This window comes from Nannospalax galili, unplaced genomic scaffold, assembly GCF_000622305.1.
Source record: "Nannospalax galili isolate Female #2095 unplaced genomic scaffold, S.galili_v1.0 scaffold290, whole genome shotgun sequence".
Lineage (NCBI taxonomy): Eukaryota > Metazoa > Chordata > Mammalia > Rodentia > Spalacidae > Nannospalax > Nannospalax galili.
The window spans coordinates 646,079-666,579 of NW_008331486.1; the positions used below are offsets into that span (position 1 = coordinate 646,079).

The 20,501-nt window shown below is 42.0% G+C and overlaps 1 protein-coding gene across 1 annotated transcript; it reads left to right on the forward strand.

Moving 5' to 3' along the window:
• Positions 1-2,038: 2,038 nt before the first annotated feature.
• On the forward strand, positions 2,039-5,565 carry LOC103728249 (olfactory receptor-like protein OLF4). Its single transcript, XM_008826336.2, is given in 3 exon segments — positions 2,039-2,122; positions 4,617-4,946; positions 4,948-5,565. Coding segments are annotated over 3 exon segments (1,032 nt in total).
• Positions 5,566-20,501: the final 14,936 nt, after the last annotated feature.

The window sequence follows — 20,501 nt, forward strand, 5'->3', positions numbered from 1 at the left end:
TGTTATTCTTTTGATTGTGTGTTATATATACATGCATGCATGTTCATGTACGTGCAAGTGTGTATGTGTGTGTAGGCCAGAGGTTGATGTCAGATATCTCACATCTCTATCATTCTAGACCTTATTTTTTGAGACAGGGTCTCTCATGAACATGGAGCTCACCAATTAAGCAAGCTGATCAGAGATTCTTTAGATTCTCTTTTCTGAGTACTAGGAGTATAGTCATGTGCTACCATGCCTGGCTTTTTACACAGGTGCTTAGGAACCCTATCTCAGGTCCTCATGCTTGTGGGGAAGGCACTTTACCAACTGAGCCATCTGACCCTGTCTGTTATCAGTCTTTAAACAAGAATATATGTTATCTTTTATATATATATATATATAAGGTAGATTTATAAGAAAGATCAATAAATAGGGCCACACATTCCCAAAACCGCGTATGTGCCTACTATAGGCTTGCGTAGTGTTCATCTTTTTGCTCTATGGGTCATAAAACAAAAATGTCATTTCTTCTATTTGAAGGTCAGATATGTAAAGATCCATTTTTGTATTTCCTTTTCACTTGTTTATTTGGATTATACTGTATTTCATTCTTGAGGAACAACTGATTAGAAATTATAGAGTCCATGAGAGGGAAGATACCTGCTCCATCTGGGAACTGAAGGTGAAGCCAGCAGTTGAGGGAGGCAGATCCTGGTTCTCCAAATGAAATCACTGATCCTCATCCAAATGAAATCACTGATGCTGCTGGAACTCTGTAAGCCAGGATCTGGGGGCATAGCTGGGAGGTTGAAAAATTACCTGCTGTAATCACAAATCCAAGTTCATTGATTGCCACTGGACAAAGTCGATGACAAAGGAAAATTTGTTGGGGCAAATTGAAATATTCACTTATAAAGCTACCAAACCAAAAAAGTAAAAATAAAAATACCATTGCCAACAAAGTCTAGCTTGACTAGGAATTGCAAGCACAAGGCTTATAGAAGGAACTTTGTAAAGGCGTATCAGATAGGAGGGCGCTAGGATAGTTTCATATTTGGGGTAGGTTGCTTTTGTGACAAGTGAGCTATTGACATCTACAGGTTACAAGATGTTCCGGATTCTGTATGAAAAGTTAGTGATCAGATAATCTTATGACTTATTTTTTTTATTCTTTTGCCTAGGAATAGTTAACTCTGTAGTTGATCCTTGGGATACAAAATGGAATTGTCCCTTGGAGAGCAAAGGAAGACAGTGAAGGGCAGCAGTGCCATGGAGAACGGGAAAGGGCAAAGGGCAATGTATTGGTTCCTTTTCTCATCACTGAGCAAATACCAACAAAAAGGAGGAAGGGAGTATTTTGGCTCACAGTTCAGAGGAATTCAGTTCATCAGGATGAGGAAAACAGGCAGGGAGAGTTGTTTGACCTGGGCTGTTAGTCAAGAAACAGAAAGTGGGATACCGGTGCTCAGCAGTCTTTCTCATTTTCTCCCACTTTGATTTGAGATCCCAGCCTATGAGATGGCACTGCCCACATTCAGGGTGGTCCTTCCCTCCTCAATTAAACCTTCTGAAAATGCTTTCAAAGATATGCTCAAAGGTATATCTTCTAGGGGCTTCCAAACAGTGAAGTTGACAATGGAGATTAAGCATCACAGTACCTACATCCCAGAAAACAAAGGATGATGACTGAAGAAAACTATCACTGGATACAGTAGTGAAATACAACTTTTCACAGAGCACTTTCAACCCATTAGATGGCTTCAGTTGGAGATGTCATCTATGGCACATGATCAATCATTTCTTCCTCAACTGAATAACCTACAAAACCAGTGGTTTTTAAAATAAGCTAAAAGCAAATGGATCAAGAGATTTATTTAGGTTTTTCCCTTGGTTGCACTATCTTTAACTAGCAGGTCTGGGATTCAGTCCCAAGAGACATTGCAGGTGGAAAGTCATTAGCTCTTCCTGATCCTGTATCAGAGAGCAGCTTCCTTAATCCCTGAGACTTCAGTCTGTGCTGTGGTAGCAGAAAAGAAAGGACCTTGTGTCTTCAACTATGCCTCCTTGGCAAGACAGTGAGGTGGAAAATCCAAATTCTTCAGTGACAGTATCCAAAATGGAGTTTGTCCAGCATCTCCAGGTAAGCGCAGAGACACAAGGATGGAAAGTCTACTGAAAGTACATGCACACACATGCGCATATAAGGACCCAGCCACATGCTGCAAGCTGTCTTCCTTTTTCCTCTTCCCTCATCTCTTCCCTTCTTCTTCTCTGCCAATCTCTTTCCAAACTCTGTGTTTGCTGTGGAGAATAGGTCTCTGAACACCTTTCCCCATGTCCCAGCAATGTTGATAAGTAAGACCTGTATAATAACATAACCTGTGAATATGAGAATTTTGAGTTGACTAGCACTTTATCAGTAAACAAATCATTTCATTTTCATTATGAACCTCAGCACCACAGCATCAGTTATAGTACCATGTCTGCTCAGAAGGACAGTATTCATAGAATCACTCTTAGCCACCACTCTAAGTCAACACACCACACACACACACACACACACACACACACACACACACACACACATTTATAAAACCTAGTCACATCCCATTTTTTCATTTACATATTTTTTGAGAATTTTCTACATGACACCTGTATTTATATCAGTTTAACCCCACTCTCTCCTACCTCCAATATCACCCATGTCTTAATTTCACTGAGTAACAGTTTAAATTGTATTTCTTTATCCCCACCGTACAGGTAATGATACTGGGTTTTGAATACTTAAGTTAACTGATGGGTGGACCCAGGGTCTCCAGAGTCCAAAGATGCTTTCCCATTGACAATTCTGAACAGTTCACCCAAAAACAGTGATAGTGATGATGAAGTAAGTCTTCACCTCACCTCTCCAAATTCATAAGACCATCTCCTATCAGGTAACTCTGCTCATTTATTAATAGCAGCAAACATGTATTGAGTTTATTATGTGGTACTCTGAATCTTAATATTTTAGAATAGTTATCTAATTTAATCTTTAAACCATTTCATAAATAAAGATCTATTATTAACCATTTAAACAGACATGGAAACAGAACACCAGAGGGGTAAAGTGACTTCCTCACACACACAAGACAGTAATGAGTGAGGAAATTCCGTCTCATTTCAGGAGCATATGATATTGAAAGTCATCACTCTAAGCAAGTGAGACCTGCTCATGCTTCCACTGATTTTGCATGGAATTTGTTCCTCCATATTAACAAGCAATAATATGAAATTTCTCATTTTGATTGTACATCATGGTTCATAAGGAAATTTTTCTCACAGTTCTGGAGATTGAAGGCTCCATTATGATAGCATTTGCATGGCATCTGCCAAGGACCTTTATCATAACACGACTGAGGTTAGCACATGGCAACACAAAATAAGTATGATGATGGCTTAGGTATTTCTTTCTTGTTTTTGCTGTATTGAGACTTGAACCCAGAGCCTTGTGTGTGATAGGTGAAGGCTCAACCACTGATCTACATCCCCAGCTCCCATAAGGAAATTTTCCAGTTGATTCCAGGCAGCATTTGTTGCCTCAGCACGTCTACCAGGTAGGATTATTATCCGCATCTATACCGAAAAAGCAAAGTTCAAAGGGTCAGACCCTTCCAAGAGAGAAAAAAGACAAGTGAGCAATGAAGCTGTGAAACGTGTCTGACATGAAACCTTGCATTGTGGGTCTCAGACTCATGTTCCATCAAGTCCTTCTGCACTGAGAGTAACATTGAAGGCATGCATTTCATCAGTTGTCGTAATAATAACTTCAAGTAGTCTCTGAGGCAGGTATACACTACCCACGCCAGAAAATGGACAGCCCAAGAGATTAACTCCCAAAAACACTGAGAGAAAAAATACAGATAAAAGATTCCCAGTCATTCTCTAGGCCTGAAAACTCATGGTCTTAAAACTGACACTACTGGTGACAGAATGAAAACGATATGTTCTTCACTAACCAAGTGCTTTTCCTTTTTCATAATTCCCATGTCCATACTAATTCAATGCAAAGCTCTTCAAAAGCCAAAGGGGTAGACCACTCTCAGTACACCCAGAAACCCAGAACTCTCAACAGGAGCCTCTGAAGAAATTATTTCCTCTTAATTCCTTTTTTAACATTAGTATATATGCAAGTTTTATTAAATAATGCATTTTATTATGATATGTTCATATATGTGTGATGTTATTTGCCTTTGTATTTCATACATATACACACAGAGGCTTATCTTACTCACTAGATCCTAAATATGCCGACCTCCAAAATTAGCTTCACAGCAAAGCAATGAGACTGAAGCTATTGTTATAAAGTCTGAATTAAAACTTGGAGTAGTTTATTGAAGCTAAAAGTCATTTTACCTTCAGCCAGGCACCTGTGAGACGACTTGCCATATTGCAGGAATCTAGGAAACAAAATACAACCTCCATCGCAATGCCAGGTTATAGTGAACCAGTCTTAACAGTTTTCATATTTGCACAACTGTCGTTACAGAACCTACTTTATCTCAACAAACTCTTCAAAGAATAACAAAAACAGACCAAAGATCTTAGACTCTGTAATTTAAGCAAGACTCTTTTACTTTTCTGTATCTTACAAGGAAATTAGAAACCAAACCACCATCTCTGGCTTCCTGTTCCTGGGCTTCTCTGAACATCCACAACAAAAGCCTCTCCTGTTCGGGATCTTCCTGAGCATGTACCTGGTCACTCTGCTGGGGAATCTGCTCATCATCCTGGCCATTGGCTCTGACCACCACCTCCACACACCCATGTACTTCTTCCTGGCCAACCTGTCCTTCATTGACACCTGCTTCACCTGCACCATTGTCCCCAAGGTGCTGACCAACATCCACACACAGAATCACACCATCTCACACACAGGGTGCCTTCTGCAGATGTACTTCTTCATGGCATTGGCCCTGCTGGATGACTTTCCTGCTGGCTGTGATGGCCTATGATCGCTATGTGGCCATCTGCCTTCCTCTACACTACGCCACAATCATGGGTCCCCAACGATGCCTGCTGCTGGTAGCCACATCCTGGCTCTGCTCCAACCTCCTGGCCTTTTCCCTCACACTCCAGATGGCGCGAGTCTCCTTCTGTGGGTCCCATTCCATCCCACACTTTTTCTGTGATCTTCTTCCACTCCTCAAGCTCGCCTGCTCAGACACCCATACCTTTCAGCTCATGATATTTGCTGAATCTGCCCTCTCAGGTGTGGTCCCTCTCACCTGCGTTCTGGTTTCTTATGCCCACATCATGCACACCATCCTCAGTATCCCCTCTGCTGGGGGGAAGCACAAAGTCTTCTCAACCTGTGGCTCTCACCTGATAGTGGTTACCCTCTTCTATGGAAGTCTCTTTCTGGTATATTTGCAGCCATCATCCTCCTACTCTGCAGATTTTGGGATGGTAGCATCTGTGGTATACACAATTGTCACCCCTATGCTGAACCCCTTTATCTATAGCCTAAGGAACAAGGATATAAAGCAGGCTTTGTGGAGACTACTTAGCTGGAGAGTTTTGAAAAATACTTTCATACACTAAAATCATGGTTTTTTTTTCAGTATGTCTTCCTCCTAGGCTTATACTTTATGTGTTTGGAAATAAATCACATTCAAGGTAGGATGCTTTACAAGTGAAAGCCACAAAATAAGGACTCTGGTTTTATGGGTCCGAGATAAAAATCAACTAGGTCACAGGGTGATATGTCTAAGTCATCTCCAAGGACAAAAAATGGCAAGATTGTGGGGATACTTGAACTTTGGGTAAGACACTGGGCTTCAGAATCAATTTCAGCCTTAAATTGAAAGAAACATACTTGTATTCACTGGCCTCAACATGGATACTATGGCAACAAAGAGATTGTGTGTTTGACCTGAAATGGCAAGAATAATATAGAAAAGCAACCTCAGTTCAGAAAAAATTAGGTGATCTGGAATAAAACTAAGTCTCTGGCAGGTAAGTTGGTTTCCTTCTTTGTTATTTATGACGACTTTTTCTGCTTAAGAAGTTTCCATTAGCACATAACCAGAAGTAGGTGCCCCATTCATATCACCTCTCAAAATAGCATACCATGAGCAGTTATATCTTTTAATGTTTTGAAGTTTTTCCAATTATGACACAATAAAGTTCTTAATAAATATACCATATGTCTAAACTTCCCAACTCAAAATAAGCTTAGAGATGAAGTTGCTGGATGGACATTTTTCAGACTCATGATCCATGTGGCCAAAATTGTACACAACTGTTAGTGATAGACATTCCAAACAACCATCCTCAGTAATAATTTCTTGCTTGATATCCTTACCATTCAGTTTGGACTCAACGTTGTTGATATAATTGACAAATAAAGGTGAAAATCACTTTTCCATTTGAGTTTCTTTGGTCTATAAATCAACTTCATTTTCTCTTACAATTTTTTCATGTCTTGCCTTTTTATGATGTATATAGCTCCATTTTACACTAAAATTTTAAACCTCTTTCCTTTGTATAAATTTTCCCCAATCAGTTCTTTCTTCTTCAAATTTGTTCTTAACTTTTTTTTACATTTTATTTATTTAGTTTATGTGTAAATATGTGTGTCACAGTGCAGGTATAAAGGTCAGGGGACAGCTTTCAGGAATCAGTTCTTTCCTTCCACCATATAGGTCCCAGATATCAAATTCAGGTCATCGGGGATGGCAACAGGCACCTTTACCCACTGAGCCATCTCACTAGCCTGTTCTTCAATTTTTGACATTAAAAAATCGTGTTGGGGCTGAAGAAATAACTAGCAGTTAATAGCACTTACTGCTCTTCCAGAAGATCCAGGTTCTGTTCCCATCATCCACATGGCAGCTCACAACCATCTGTCATTCCAGTTCCAGGAGATCCAATCCCCTCATATGTACTCCATAGGCATTGCCTGAGACTTTCATAATTTCATTTTCTTAACAACTGAATAAGTCTATTGTGTAAATACACCATACTTTCATGAGTTTATAGACATCTAGGTTGTTTCCATTTCTTGGCTATTGCGAATAGAGCAGCAATGAACATGGATGAATGGGTGTCTCTGTAGTAGGATATAGAGTCTTTTGGGTATATGCCCAAGAATGATATAGCTAGATCACGTGCTAGAGCTATAGCTAGCTTTTTGAGGAATTTCTACTCTAACTTCCATACTGGCTGCACCAGTTTGCAGTGCTACCAGCAATAAATAAGTGTTCTTCAAGCTGATCGAGAATAAAGTAGGGAATACACTGGGACTTATAAGCCTAAGAAAGGACTTTCTGAACAGGACCCTGATTATCACAGGCATTAAGATGAACAATTGACAAATGGAACCTAATGGCACTACAAACTTCTATACAGTAAATGACACCAGCATTCAAGTGAAGAGATGGCCTACAAAATGCCAAAAACTTTTTACTAGCTATACATCTGACAGAGGGTTATTATCTATAATAAAGAACTCAAAAGACTAAACATTAAAAAAAAAAATTAGCCAGGCATGGTGGCACACGCCTTTAATCCCAGCACTTGGGAGACAGAGGCAGGCAGATCTTTATGAGTTCAAGGCCAGCTTGGTCTACAAAGGGAGTTCCAGGACAGCTGGGACTACAGGGAGACCCTTTCTCAAAAACCCCAAAAAAAAAAAAAAACAATTAAAAATCTGGGCAAGGGGGCTGGAAAGATGGCTCAGTGGTTAAGAGAACTGACTGCTCTTGCAGAGGACTTGGGTTCAATTCCCAGCACCCATGTGGTGGCTATGAACTGTCCTTAACTCCGGTTCCAGGGGAATCCAAAGCCCTCTTCTGACCTCCGTGGCATTGCACAACACGGGTGCACTCACATACATGTAGGCGATACACTCATACACGCAAAATAAAAATAATAAAATATTTTTAAAGTGGGGCAAGGAATCAAACATAGAGTTATGAAATAGTGAAACGCAAATGGCTGAGAAATATTTTTTTAATGTTCAACATTTTTAGCCCTCAGGGAAATTCAAATTAAAACTACTTGGAGATTTCTTCTTATTCCAGTAAGAGTTCTTACTGCGTGGCTAATATTTTTATTTTTTGATCTTTTATGTTTCTATTTTTTATTCCTCTTCTTACATTTATCTAACTTTCGCTATGCATTTTTATTATATAATCAGATTTTTTAATTTTTTTTATTTTTTTTATTTTATGTGTATGCATGTATCGTCTGCATGTAAGTAAGTGCACCCGTGTCATGCAATGCCCGCGGAGGTCAAAAGATGAGGCTGTTGGATCCCCTGGTGCTGTAGTTAAGGACAGTTGTTAGCTGCCATGTGGGTGCTGGGATTCGAACCCGGGGCTTCTGCAAGAACAACCAGTGTTCTTAACCACTGAGCCATCTATCCAGCCCCTATATAATCAGATTTTTATCTCATTGTCTTTCATTTTTCTCTTCTTCTTAGCATCTTCTATTTCTCTGTGCTTTCTTTTTTATTAGCTTACGAAGAATTAGGTTTCACTGTGGCATTTTTCAAACAAAATTTGTTTTTGTTTCCCCCACTCCCTCATTCCTTCCTCCTCCCTCATGCTCTCCCACTTTGAAGCTTCCTTATCCCTTTCAAACCACGTGTTTGTGTTTTCTTTTAACTTGTTTCCACTTTCTTCTCCCTATTCCCTGCCCCATTCCTGTATTTCATTCATTAGTAACTTTTACACTAATTTTTTAGAATTTTTATTGAATTTTTGCGATTTCCACACAATATAATTCAATGACATTTCTATCCCCTTTCCCTTCCACTCCTCCCTACATCCCCTCCCCACTTAATTCAATGTACTCTCTCTGGGTAATAAAGCCTATAGAGTCTAACTTGAACCCCCAAACATTCTGCAGTGTGGGCTCATCCACTCGCACTTGCATAGGACTTGTGCATGCTGTCACCATTGCTGTAAGTTCATATGAGTAACTGACCAGCTGTCTGGAGACATGGTCATCCACCACCTCTGGCTCTTACAATCTTTCCACCTCCTCCTCTGCAATGATTTCCAAGTCCTGAGCCCCAGAAATCTGACAGAGGCATCCCACCCAGAGATAGGCGCTCTGCAGCCCCTTTCTCCCCAAACATTAGAAAGCTGTAAGTTTCTCTGTCAATCACCATGCATAAGGAAATTTCTCTAGTGAGAGATGAAAGATGCATATAATCTTCAACAGTGGGTGAGCACCAGACCCAGCACAGTTCATTCCAATCAGCCCTCCTGGGACTGGGAGTCTGTATTATTATGAGGGTACCACAGTTACATCTCACAGGAGGGGGCCATAGCTCCAGATCACAGGTGGGGAACCATAGCTCCAGCTTACAGGAAGGGAACCACAGCTCCAGTTTATAGGAGAGGACCACAGCTTCAGCTCACAGGAGGGGAACCAGAACTCCAGCTCATAGGAGAGGACCAGGACTTCAGCCCACAAGAGAGGACTACAGCTCCAGCTCACAGGAGGGGAGCCACAACTCCATAGCTCCAGCTCACAGGAGCAGACCACATCTCCAGCTCACAGGAGGGGACCACACTTCCAGCTCATTGGAGAGGACCACAGCTCTCGCTGACAGTGGGGACCACATCTCCAGCTCACAGGAGGGGACCACAGCTCCAACTCACAGGAGAGGACCACAGGTCCACCTTATCTTAGGGGCCCACAGCTCCAGCTCACAGGAAGGAACCACAGCTCCAGCTCGCAGGAAAGGACCACAGCTCCTGCTCACAGGAGGGGAACTACAGCTCTAGCTCACTGGAGGGGACCAGAGCTCCAGCTCACTGGAGGGGACCACAGCTCCAACTCACTGAAGGGGACCACAACTCCAGCTCACAGGAGGGGACGACAGCTCCGGCTCGCTGGAGGGGAGCACAGCTCCAGCTAATAGGAGGGGACTATGGCTCCAGCTCGCTGAAGGGGACCGCAGCTCCAGCTCACAGGAGGTGAACAGAGCTGCAGTTCACTTGAAGGGACCACAGCTCCAGCTCACAGAAGAGGACCACGACCTCAGTCCACAGGAGGGGAACCACAGCCCCAGTTCACAGGAGAGAACCACAACTCCAGCTCACAGGCAGGGAGTCACTGCTTCAGCTCCAGCTCGCAGGAGGGAACCACAGCTCCAGCCTATGACTCTAGCTCACAGGAGGGATCACAGGTCCAGCTCCCAGAAAGAAGCACAGCTTCAGCTCACAGGAAGAACCATGGCTCCAGCTCTCAGGATAGGACACTCCTGCTCACAGAAGACCACAGCTGGAGCTCATGGGACTGGACCATGACTTCGGCTCACTGGAGGGGACCACAGTTCTAGTTCTCTTTCTTTCCTTAAGTTTTCAGGCTCTCAAACAGCGTTTCTCCCTGCGTGTACTTAAGTACACTCATGTCCTGCAATGAATGCCCAAGTAGTCAGAAGAGGGTGCATAGCTGCTTCATTTGACTGGCCCCAACACTTGCTCCTCTGGTTAAAATCTTTCAGATATAATCCTCTGGATAGAAGGGAAGGACCCAAGATGGCCCGGTGCTTGGGTTCTGCTCCTGCCCAGATCCCGACTCATTCTCGGCTGTTGAGTTGAGCGCTGGGGTAGCCCATGAAGGCCCGCGAGCCACTCAAGTTGTTCCAGCATGAGCAGCAGCAGCAACGCCGCTGCCATTATCATCCAGGTGGCCGTCGACTTGTGAGATCTTTGAGGAATCATGCTATAAATGCACAAGGGCAAAGTCCTCTTCAAGACTCTCCTGCAACAACTTTCCATCTTTGGCAGTGTAGGCTTCCTCAGTTATCCATAGCATCAACTCCGCCATTATCAAATTGGATTGTTGTAGGAATTCTGACTTGAGGTTCCCTTGGTCCAAGGGAGCAGTCAAATGCTCATGCATTTTGGTCAGCTGGGCCTGGGCTGGACTGGCTCCCTGCTGCAGGGGCTTCTCCTTCAAGTGTTGCTCTAGCTTCAACTCCCCAGGGAGAAGTTCAGTCATAGCATCCCTCTCAGATGCTTGAAGAGCTCAGGGTCCACTCCTGCTGGCACTCAGGATGCAGTGCTCAATCGCCATCTCCATCTCTAGCCCGAGTGCCTGCCTTCCTGGTTTCAATGGCAGCCAGGTGGGAAGCAGGCCTCCCTGGGCCACTAAATAATTTTTCACAACACACTGTACATTATCTTTTACATTCTCTGTTCTATGGTTATTGGCAGTGTATTTTTTAGCTCTAATTTAATTTAAATGTATTTTTAAATCTTGCTTGGTTTAGTGTTGTTGCTGAAGCAGGGTTTTTTTTTTCTCCTTTCTGAGGATGCTGGGTATTGAGCACTCAAGAGTAGGACGCTCATTAGAAAGTCAACAAATGAAATTAAAAGGGAGATCCAACCAACAGATGCACAAATAGCAAAGCAAAAGCATAAAACACATGAAAAAATAGTGCTACAAGATACCTCCAAAAGATTCTAACTACTTAGTTATCAAATCCAAAGATACTGAAGTTATTGAAATGCCAGACAAGCAATTTTGAAGTCGAAAGGTAAAGATAATCAATGATTTCAGAAAGGAAACAAACAAGCAGATGAATAAAATAAGGAAATCAATTCAAATCAAACTTTTAAAGAAGATTTAAGAAAATAAAATGAAAAGTCAAATAAAATAAAATCATAACTTACTGAAACATTTATGTACAATAAAGGGGCTATAAGAGGGTCCAGATGGGGAGGGGATCCAAATATGATCAAAATATATTGCATGAAATTTTCGAAAATTCAATTAAAAAAAGGAAAAGAAATAAAACAATAACCAAATGCTAGTGAGAATGTTAGGGGGAGAAAGAACCTTATACACTGCTGGTTCAATTGTAAACTCATGAAGACATTATTGAAATCAGTATGAAGTTTCCTCAAAAAACTAAAATTAAAAGTACCGTGTGATCCAGCTGTATCACTTCTGGGTGGACGCCTAAAGAAATCTAAGTTGCATACCCCAGAGATATCATCATTTCCATGTTTATTGCTCTACTATTCACAACTGCCAAGACATGGAACCAGCCTAGCCCTTCAATGTGCAAATGCATGAAGAAAATGTGTCTATATACAAAGAAGTTTTATTCATCCATAAAGAAATAGATCCATGTCATTTGCAGGAAAGTGGATGGAACTAAAGGTCATCATGAAAGAAAGGAAACTATTAGCAAAAGGGGACCAATGGAAGGAAGGAAGAGGGATAATGGGGGGTGTCTATTAGCAAAGTACAGTAACATACATGTATGAAAATGTGCTGATGATACTACATTGTATACTAACTAAAAACTGATAATAAAAATTGTTAAGCCAAGTAATGAACTTTTTCCCTCTCCATCATTCATCACAGCCGATTACTCAGTCTCATTAATTCTACCTCCAAGGTGGCTTTCAGCTCCCCTTTCCTTCTTCTCTGTCACCTTGTTCTAGTCTGTTTCTCCATTTCTGGGACAAAACATTCCAACCAATACCAACCTTGGGAGGAAAGGGTTTGTTTAGCTTACATATCCCAGGTCACAGTTCATTGTTGAGGGAGCCCAAGGCAGGAACTCAGCACAGGAAGCACAGGCCATGGAGGAACGCTGCTTACTGGTTTGCTTCTCTTGCCCGTGCCCAACTTGTTTCTTATACAACACAGGCCTACCTGCCCAGGGGTAGCACCACCCCCAGTGGACTGCCCCCCCCACCACTCAATAATCAAGAAGTTGCCCAACAGACATGACCACAGGCCAGTCCAAAGGAGGAAATTCACCAACTGATACTCCCTCTACCCATGTGTGTCAAGTTGACAAATAAAGCTATCCAGCACACACCCCTCAGATAAAAGTACCATTTCCAGCCTAGAATGAGCAGGCTCTTGACTTCTCTAGCCTTAATCTAAATTCTACTTAATCTACTAGCATTAATCTAAATTCACCTTTAAAAATACAAACCTCGCCAGACATGATGGTGCACGCCTTTAATCCCAGCACTCGGGAGGCAGAGGCAGGTAGATTTCTGTGAGTTCAAGGCCAGCCTGGTCTACATAGTGAGTTCCAGGACACCTGGCATTACAGGGAGACCCTGTCTCAAAAAGCCAAAAAAAAAAATACAAATCTCACCACATCTCAGCCATCTTTAAACCTCCCAGCAACAACTTGTTGTTTGGGGATTTTTAAAAAGGCAGATCATTTTCGGGACTTGAAAACCTCTATCCACTATTTGGCCTCTACCTACCTAAGTTCATTCACACCTCCATGGTTCTCAGAGCTCCCCACTGACCTTCCTTCAGTTTTCAAATACATCATTTGTATTCCCATCTCCCAGCCTTTGTACAAACCATTACTCCCACACAAATATTCTGCCCTTCAGTTTTTGTTTAGTCAATTCTGACTCTGTCTCCTGGAAGGCTGCATGATAAAAGGAACTATGTCTTTTCCATTCATAATTATCTTCAAAACTATGTATGATGTCATATCTGTAATCCTAACACTTGGGAAAGTGGAGACAGGAAAATCATGAGTTTGACATCAGCCTGGGTTACATACACCCTGTCTCAAAAAAAAAAATCTAGTATATCTGGGGCTAGAGAGATGGCTCAGTGGTTAAGATCACAGGCTGCTCTTGCAGAGGACCTGGGATCGATTCCCAGCACCCACATGGCAGCTAACAACTGTCCATAACTCCAGTTCCAGGAGATCCAACGCTCTCTTCTGACCTCCACAGGCATTGCATGACATGGGTGCACCTACCTACAGGCAAGCAATACACTCATACACATAAAATAATAAATAAAATATTTTCTAAATTTCAGTATAGTTATACCCCAAGTTTTAAATTTAAGACCAGAGTAAAAAAAAATGTAATAAGCACTAGTTATATGAACTAAAGAACGATTGACTAACATGAACAGGTAAGCTATAAGATACCACACAAATGAGATAATTCTAAGCTGTGACTCCCGACCTCAGAGGCCACATACTCCCAACAGCCTGCCCCACTTTGACCTCTTCAGGCTCATCTCCATTCCCATCTTCCAGGACGTTATTTTAAGTCCTTGGAGATTCCAAGTATTTTTAAATCCTAAGAACTTTTAAAACTCAAATACTTAGACCTACTTTTTAAAAGTGATTAAATTTCCTGAGTGCTTACTCTATGCTTGACCCTGGCCTAATTTTCCTCTCACCTAGTATGAACACCATCACTGTGTTCTTGCCTGTCTCTGGTCATGTTTTTGCATGCATATCTTCAAGAGAAGGCATGTGTGGTGGCACAGGCTTGTAATCTCAGCACTTGGGAAGGTAGAGTCGGGAGGACTGTGAACTCAGGCCAGCCTACAACACACAGAAAGACCCTGTCTCTAAAAATAAAGGCCCACAGAGGAAGAAGAGGCTCTGCCTCAGCAGCAGAAACTTCCTCCCAAAGACAACATTGGAGCATAGAGGCAAGCAAGGATGAGATAGGCACCCAAACAAGAGAAACGGTATGATTTGTCAGAACCATAAAAACTGAGTTTGTGTAAAAGGGCTCAAAATATTTTAAAGCATAATAATAACATATAATGCAATACAATCTACATGTTTGTATTTTGAATGGATTGGGAAAACGAGCCAAAGGGACCCACCCACAGCCTGGGGCCCTACTCAAAGAAACTTGTACAAAATCCCTAGGTACTAAAGAATAAGTCATTCTTAGCATTCCCCTGCCACCAACTCTCACAGAGCTCCCAAAGGATTTGGAGACAGAGTCACCATGGAGAAGAAACAAGAAAGCAGAAAGAAAAAGGAAATAGGCCAATCCCTCGGGGCCAGGAAGATTTTAGGTCCCACTGTTGTTACCTCTGGGGTGGGGTACATCCCTGCTACCTTCCCTATCACTGTCACTCCACAGATTGAACTGAGGGTTCTCTGCTGGAAGACCTCACCACACACTCTTCTCTGCTTCTTGGTAAGTCCTTAAACCCATAACCACATATCACCCATGGTGTCTGGGGAAAGCTGTACTAAATGTCTGCATGCTAGGGAGGAATAAGTTAAGAATTCAACGTTGTTAAGGAAAGGGCAGCTACATAATGAGAAATACCAGGCCAGATTCACCAGACTTAACTGCTTTCAGGCATATCATGGGGCCTAAAGAAGAGTTCAACTCAAAGAAGGGAGCACGCAGGAAAAGGTTAAAAAGATCCCTCCAGAAAATAGGAATCCTGAGGTGTTGACACTGGAAATACTGCCCCTCATCACCTGAGGTATCTGTGGTACCCAAACCAGGAGTGGCAGCATCCTCTGGGACTTTCTGGGAGATTCAGAACCTCAAGCACAGCCTTTCTGAGGCAGATATGGCATTCAACAAGATCCCCAGTTGGCTCGTGTGCATGTTCATGGCCTAGAAATGCTGCTTGGAAGGGCCAAGTAAGCTACATGCCAGAGTTAGTTCTTGGTGTTGGTGTTTTCAGGTACAGATTTTAAGTTATTTTTATTGAATTTTTGTGCAGATTTCTGAGCTCCACTCTAGATCAACTCTTGAGAATTTCTAAGCACTGTCTATAGAAATCTGGTTTCCACAAAGCTCCAACAGTAATTTGAGTGACACTAGACCTAGAACTACATTGATCTAATCCAAACTACACAATCTGAAGATGAGAGACTAAAGTAAAACAAGGGCAGTAATAAATTTGATGGTCTAGTAAGAGACCTAATCAGAATCTGCCTCGAAACAGTATTGAGGGAGACATAAGGAAACCCACATTCATACCCCAGCTCTATCCTTTTTATAGTTATGTACGTTGGGGCAAGTCTCCTCTCTTCTTCGGAACTCAATGTTCTCATCTTGAAGGTAAGATCCCCCTAAACAGAAGCGGGAGGGACTTGAGGCAGCTACAGTAGAGATCAGAATAGCCAGATGGGAATGCCAGGCATACCAGTCACCCCAGCCAGAGAAAATCCTTAACAGTCATCAGGAGGAGAAGCAGAAGTCAGCATATATTGCTCCAAACTGGACCGGGCTTGTGAATGCTGCAAGAAATAGAAAGTCAGGCACATGAAGGCAAAACCCTTCTTCAGTTAGAGTGGATCCCACGTGACCTTCGAGATTGTGGTAACCATGGGACCAATCATCCGGGTTTGCCAGAAGCTGAGACGTTACTTGGGACATGGGACTTTCAGGGCTGAAAAGCAGGAAAGTTCCAGGCAGACTTGGACTATTTGATTACCCTTGTGGGGTGAGTGGGTAAACTATAGTTCCTTTGTTGTAGAAAAGAATACATAAGGGGCTGGAGAGATGGCTCAGCAGTTAAGAGCACTGACTGCTCTTGCAGAGGACATGGGTTTTGATTCCTGCACCCATATGGTGGCTACGAACCATCCTTAACTCCAGTTCGAAGAGAATCTGAAGCCCTCTTCTGACCTGCACAGCATTGCATGACACGGGTACACTCACATACATGCAGACAATACACTCATATACATAAAATAAAAATAATAATAATAAAGAATACATAAACGGCTTAAGTCAGTTGCAGTGAGCACATCAGAGAACTGCTTTCAATATTCCATAAGAGTTTCCTTAACACATACTATGTGCCCAGCTGTGCCAGGTGCTTAGAAATAATAGACACTACCTCCATCCTCATAACACTTATAGTCCAAGGAGGGTATACCCATAATTTTGCCACAAATATTGAACACTGAATTACCTTTGCCTATCATTTTCTTAACATTTTATTTATTACTTTTATTTTTGTGTATGAGTGTATTGCCTACATGTATGTAATTGCACCCATGTTATACAATACCCACGGAGGTTACAAGAGGGTGTCAGATCCCCCAGAAGTGGAGTTATAAACAGTTGTTAGCCACCATGTGGGTGCTGGAAATCAAACCTGCGTCCTCTGCAAGAGCAGCCAGTGCTGTTAACTGCTAAGCCATCTCTCCAGCCCAGGTGCCATCCATTTTTGCTTAATTTTTTTATGAAAACAAAAATCAACCTAAAAGCCTCATCATTTTCTCAAGAAATGGAGAGATACTCAAAGCAGCTCTGCTCCTCACTTTAATAGGTGAGTAGTGCTTGGTTTTCGTGTGGATAGAGCAACACACAAGGGCTTGGCCGTCAGTTGTGTTCCATTTGTAGGGCTTCAGTCAGGCAGCTGACTTCTCTCATGAACAACATGTATGGAACTGGAGCTCCACTACTGTTTTGTTTAATACAATGCTTTCCGGTTCCATCCACTAATTTCATCAATGGATGAAAGGATAAGAAAAATGAAGTTCTGAAATTTGCAAGGAAATGGATGGAACTGGAAAGCATTGATTCCACTTCTTAGCTATTGTGAAAAGAGCAGCAATGAACACGGATATGCATAGGTAGCAGGCATGGATCTGAGTCTAAAAGAAAGGAGATAGTTTAAAGGGGAGATAGAGAGGGGCCTGGAGGTATGCCATATCTCACTTGTGGCCTAGCATCTAGAGTGCAAAAGAGGGGAAAGGCTGAGGTGAGGTGCACAGTGTCCTTTTATGGTAACAAAGTACCCACCTCCTCCAAGTTCATATAATCACCAGCTTTATGCTCCTTTGGCTGAACGAAGCTCGGGTAAACTAAAGGCTGCCAGTCTTTCCTGCCATCTTTCCCATGTTAACGTCTGGAACCTCCTCCTCCAGCTTCCTAGTCTCCTGCCTCATGAGCATTTCTGTGATAGAATGAAGAGTCCTTTGGGCTGTATGTCCAGGAGTGGTTATAACTGGGTCATACGGAAGTTTTATTTTTTTGAGAACCTACACACTGACTTCCATAATTGTTGCACTTATTTATACTCCGACCACCAGTGGATAAGCGTTCCTCTTTCCCCACATCCTCACGGCATTTGTTGTCCGTTGTTTTCTTGATAGTGGTCATTCGGCCTAGGTGGAGATTCTGACAGAATCTCGGTCATTTTAATTTGCATTGCTCTGGTGGCTAGAGAGGCTTAATATGTTTTAAGTGTTTAATGACGATTTGCATTTCTTTTCCTGGGAATTGTCTTTTCAGATCATTGGCCCATTCTTGGTTGGCATTTTTGTTTCTCTGGTGTTTTGTTTCTCTGGGTCTTTTCAGTTCCCTGTGTATTCTAGATACTAACCCTCGATGGAAGTACAGCTGGCAAAGACTCTCTCTCATTGTGTAGGCTCTCTGTTGATTTTGGTGTTGGTTTCTTTTGCTGTGCAGAAGCTTTTTTTATTTCACATAATCTCGTATGTCAATTCTTGGAGCTGTTTCCTATGCTATTGTGGTTCTATTCAGACATTTGTTTCTTATACCTATGCCCTGAAGTATTTTCCCTATTTTTTTCCTTTAACAGCATCAGCATTTTTGGCTTTAAATTAAGGTTTGGACCCACCTTGAATTTTGTGCAAGGTGAGAGAAATGGATCTAATTTCATTCTTCTGCAGGATACCTAATTTTTTCAGCGCCATTTGTTGAAAAGACTATCTTTTTCCAGTGCATCTTTCATACACCTTTGTCAAAAATTAGATGTCCATAGCTGTGTGGGTTTATCTCTGGGTCTTCTATTACATTTCATTGTTGATTGACTCTAACATGCATACATAGATCAAAACATCACATTGTAGCCTTGAATGTGCACAGTTATCTATCCATTAAAAATATTTTTACTAGATTGGGATTCTAGCATAAAAGATTGAGTGGTCATATGTCCAGAAAGTGTTTTCTAGAAAAGATGACTCCCGAGGTGAGTTTTAAAATATAAGGAACATGGTACGAGAGTGTTGCTCAGTGGGAGGATGCATGACTAGCATGCTCAAGGCCCTGGATTCAATACACACACACACACACACACACACACACACACACATCTGCTCTGGAGATGGGGAGAAACCAAAGGTGATTAAATCATCTGAGATGCCACGGGGTAGTTTAGCTGGAACCCCATCTCTAACCAGCAGTATGTTTTTATGTCCCATCTTACATTTCCAAAAGCATGGCCTCACCAGCTTCTCTAAAGGGGGCGAGCAGAAGGAGTCCATCTCAGTGCCATGCCCTTTGTCTCTTAAAGCACTTTCAACAGAGATAGGGGAGACAAAGTGACTTGATGGAAACTGTACATAAGAAAGGGGTGAAACCCAGTCTCAAAGCCAAGCTTGCATGCTGCTAATGTCCTTACTCTTTCCATTGTTTTATTTACTCTACTTTTGTTTAGTATTGATTACATACCAGAATCTGAAGACACAAAAATGAATTCCAAGGCCGTTTTCAGAATATGGTAATGCTCAATAAATATTTGATGAATGAATACTAAAGGAATTCAAAGCTCACAGGACAAGCATCAACAGTGTTTGTATTATAATGGTGACATAGTACGGTGGATGTGGGAGAGACTTAGTGTCCTCAGGGTAAATGAGGAAGGGTTCCCACTGGAGATAGTTTTTGTCAAGTACAAAAAGGAGAAATGGGTCCTAGATAAAGGGAATGAGTGAAAAGGGTTAGGAGTACACAGCAACATTGTGCTTGAAGTTGCACTATTTCTGAACTTGCCTTAAAGTTTCTTCATTACTGGTCCTGGAGAGATGGTTTGGTGGCTAAGAGCACCTGCTGCTCTTACAGAAGAACCTGGGGTCAGTTCCGAGTACCCACATGGCAACTAACAACCATCTGAAACTCCAGTTCCAGGGAATTCAGCACCCTCTTCTGACCTCCACAGGCATTGCATACAGGTGGTGAACTTATATGCAGGCAAAACACTCATAGATATAAAATAAAAATAAATAAATTTTAAGTTGCTTCATTACTGTATTGAACCAAAGCATCCAATTCAGTTCAATGAACCTTCACTAAATCTGTTATGAATCAGACCGTGTGCAAGACACTTCACATGTATTACCTTACTAAATCCTTACCACTTTCCCCTTCATTATGCAGAGAAGAAAATCTAAGGTTCAGAAAAACTGTCAACACTCACATACTCTGTTCTTTCCAGATTTCAAAATCTTCCCAAGATATCTGATCACTCCTTTGCCGGGTCTTATCCAATGGAAAGAAGACCTCCCAACAAACCTCAAGGGCCAAAATAAGTTGCTGTTTGGGTCAGGAGACCATTTCTACCCATTCATGTGTCTTTCCCTCCCTGGGAAGCTAGAGAGAATGCACATAGAGACGGGATATTTTTCAATCCCTGGGCCAACACTAAATTTCATCTCATTCACCATTCATTCATTTTGCAAGTATTTACTGAGCACCTGCGATATGCTAGGCAATGTTCTCAATACTATGTACAAAAATAAGACAAGACTTCTGTCTCCATGAAGATAAAACTACAGTGACTCCTAGGTGTTAGAAGCAATGGTTATGAGAGGTTAAATGGCTTGTCCAAGATCACACAGCAATTTTGGTCAGTCAAGACTAGAACCCAGGACACACTGCTTTCTGTACTATGGTGGACATGACCTTTCTCTTACCTGCCATCCCCATGCTGTCTATCCCCCACCCCCCTTTTGTTTTCCTTGTCTTCAGTCTCTGCCCAGCAGA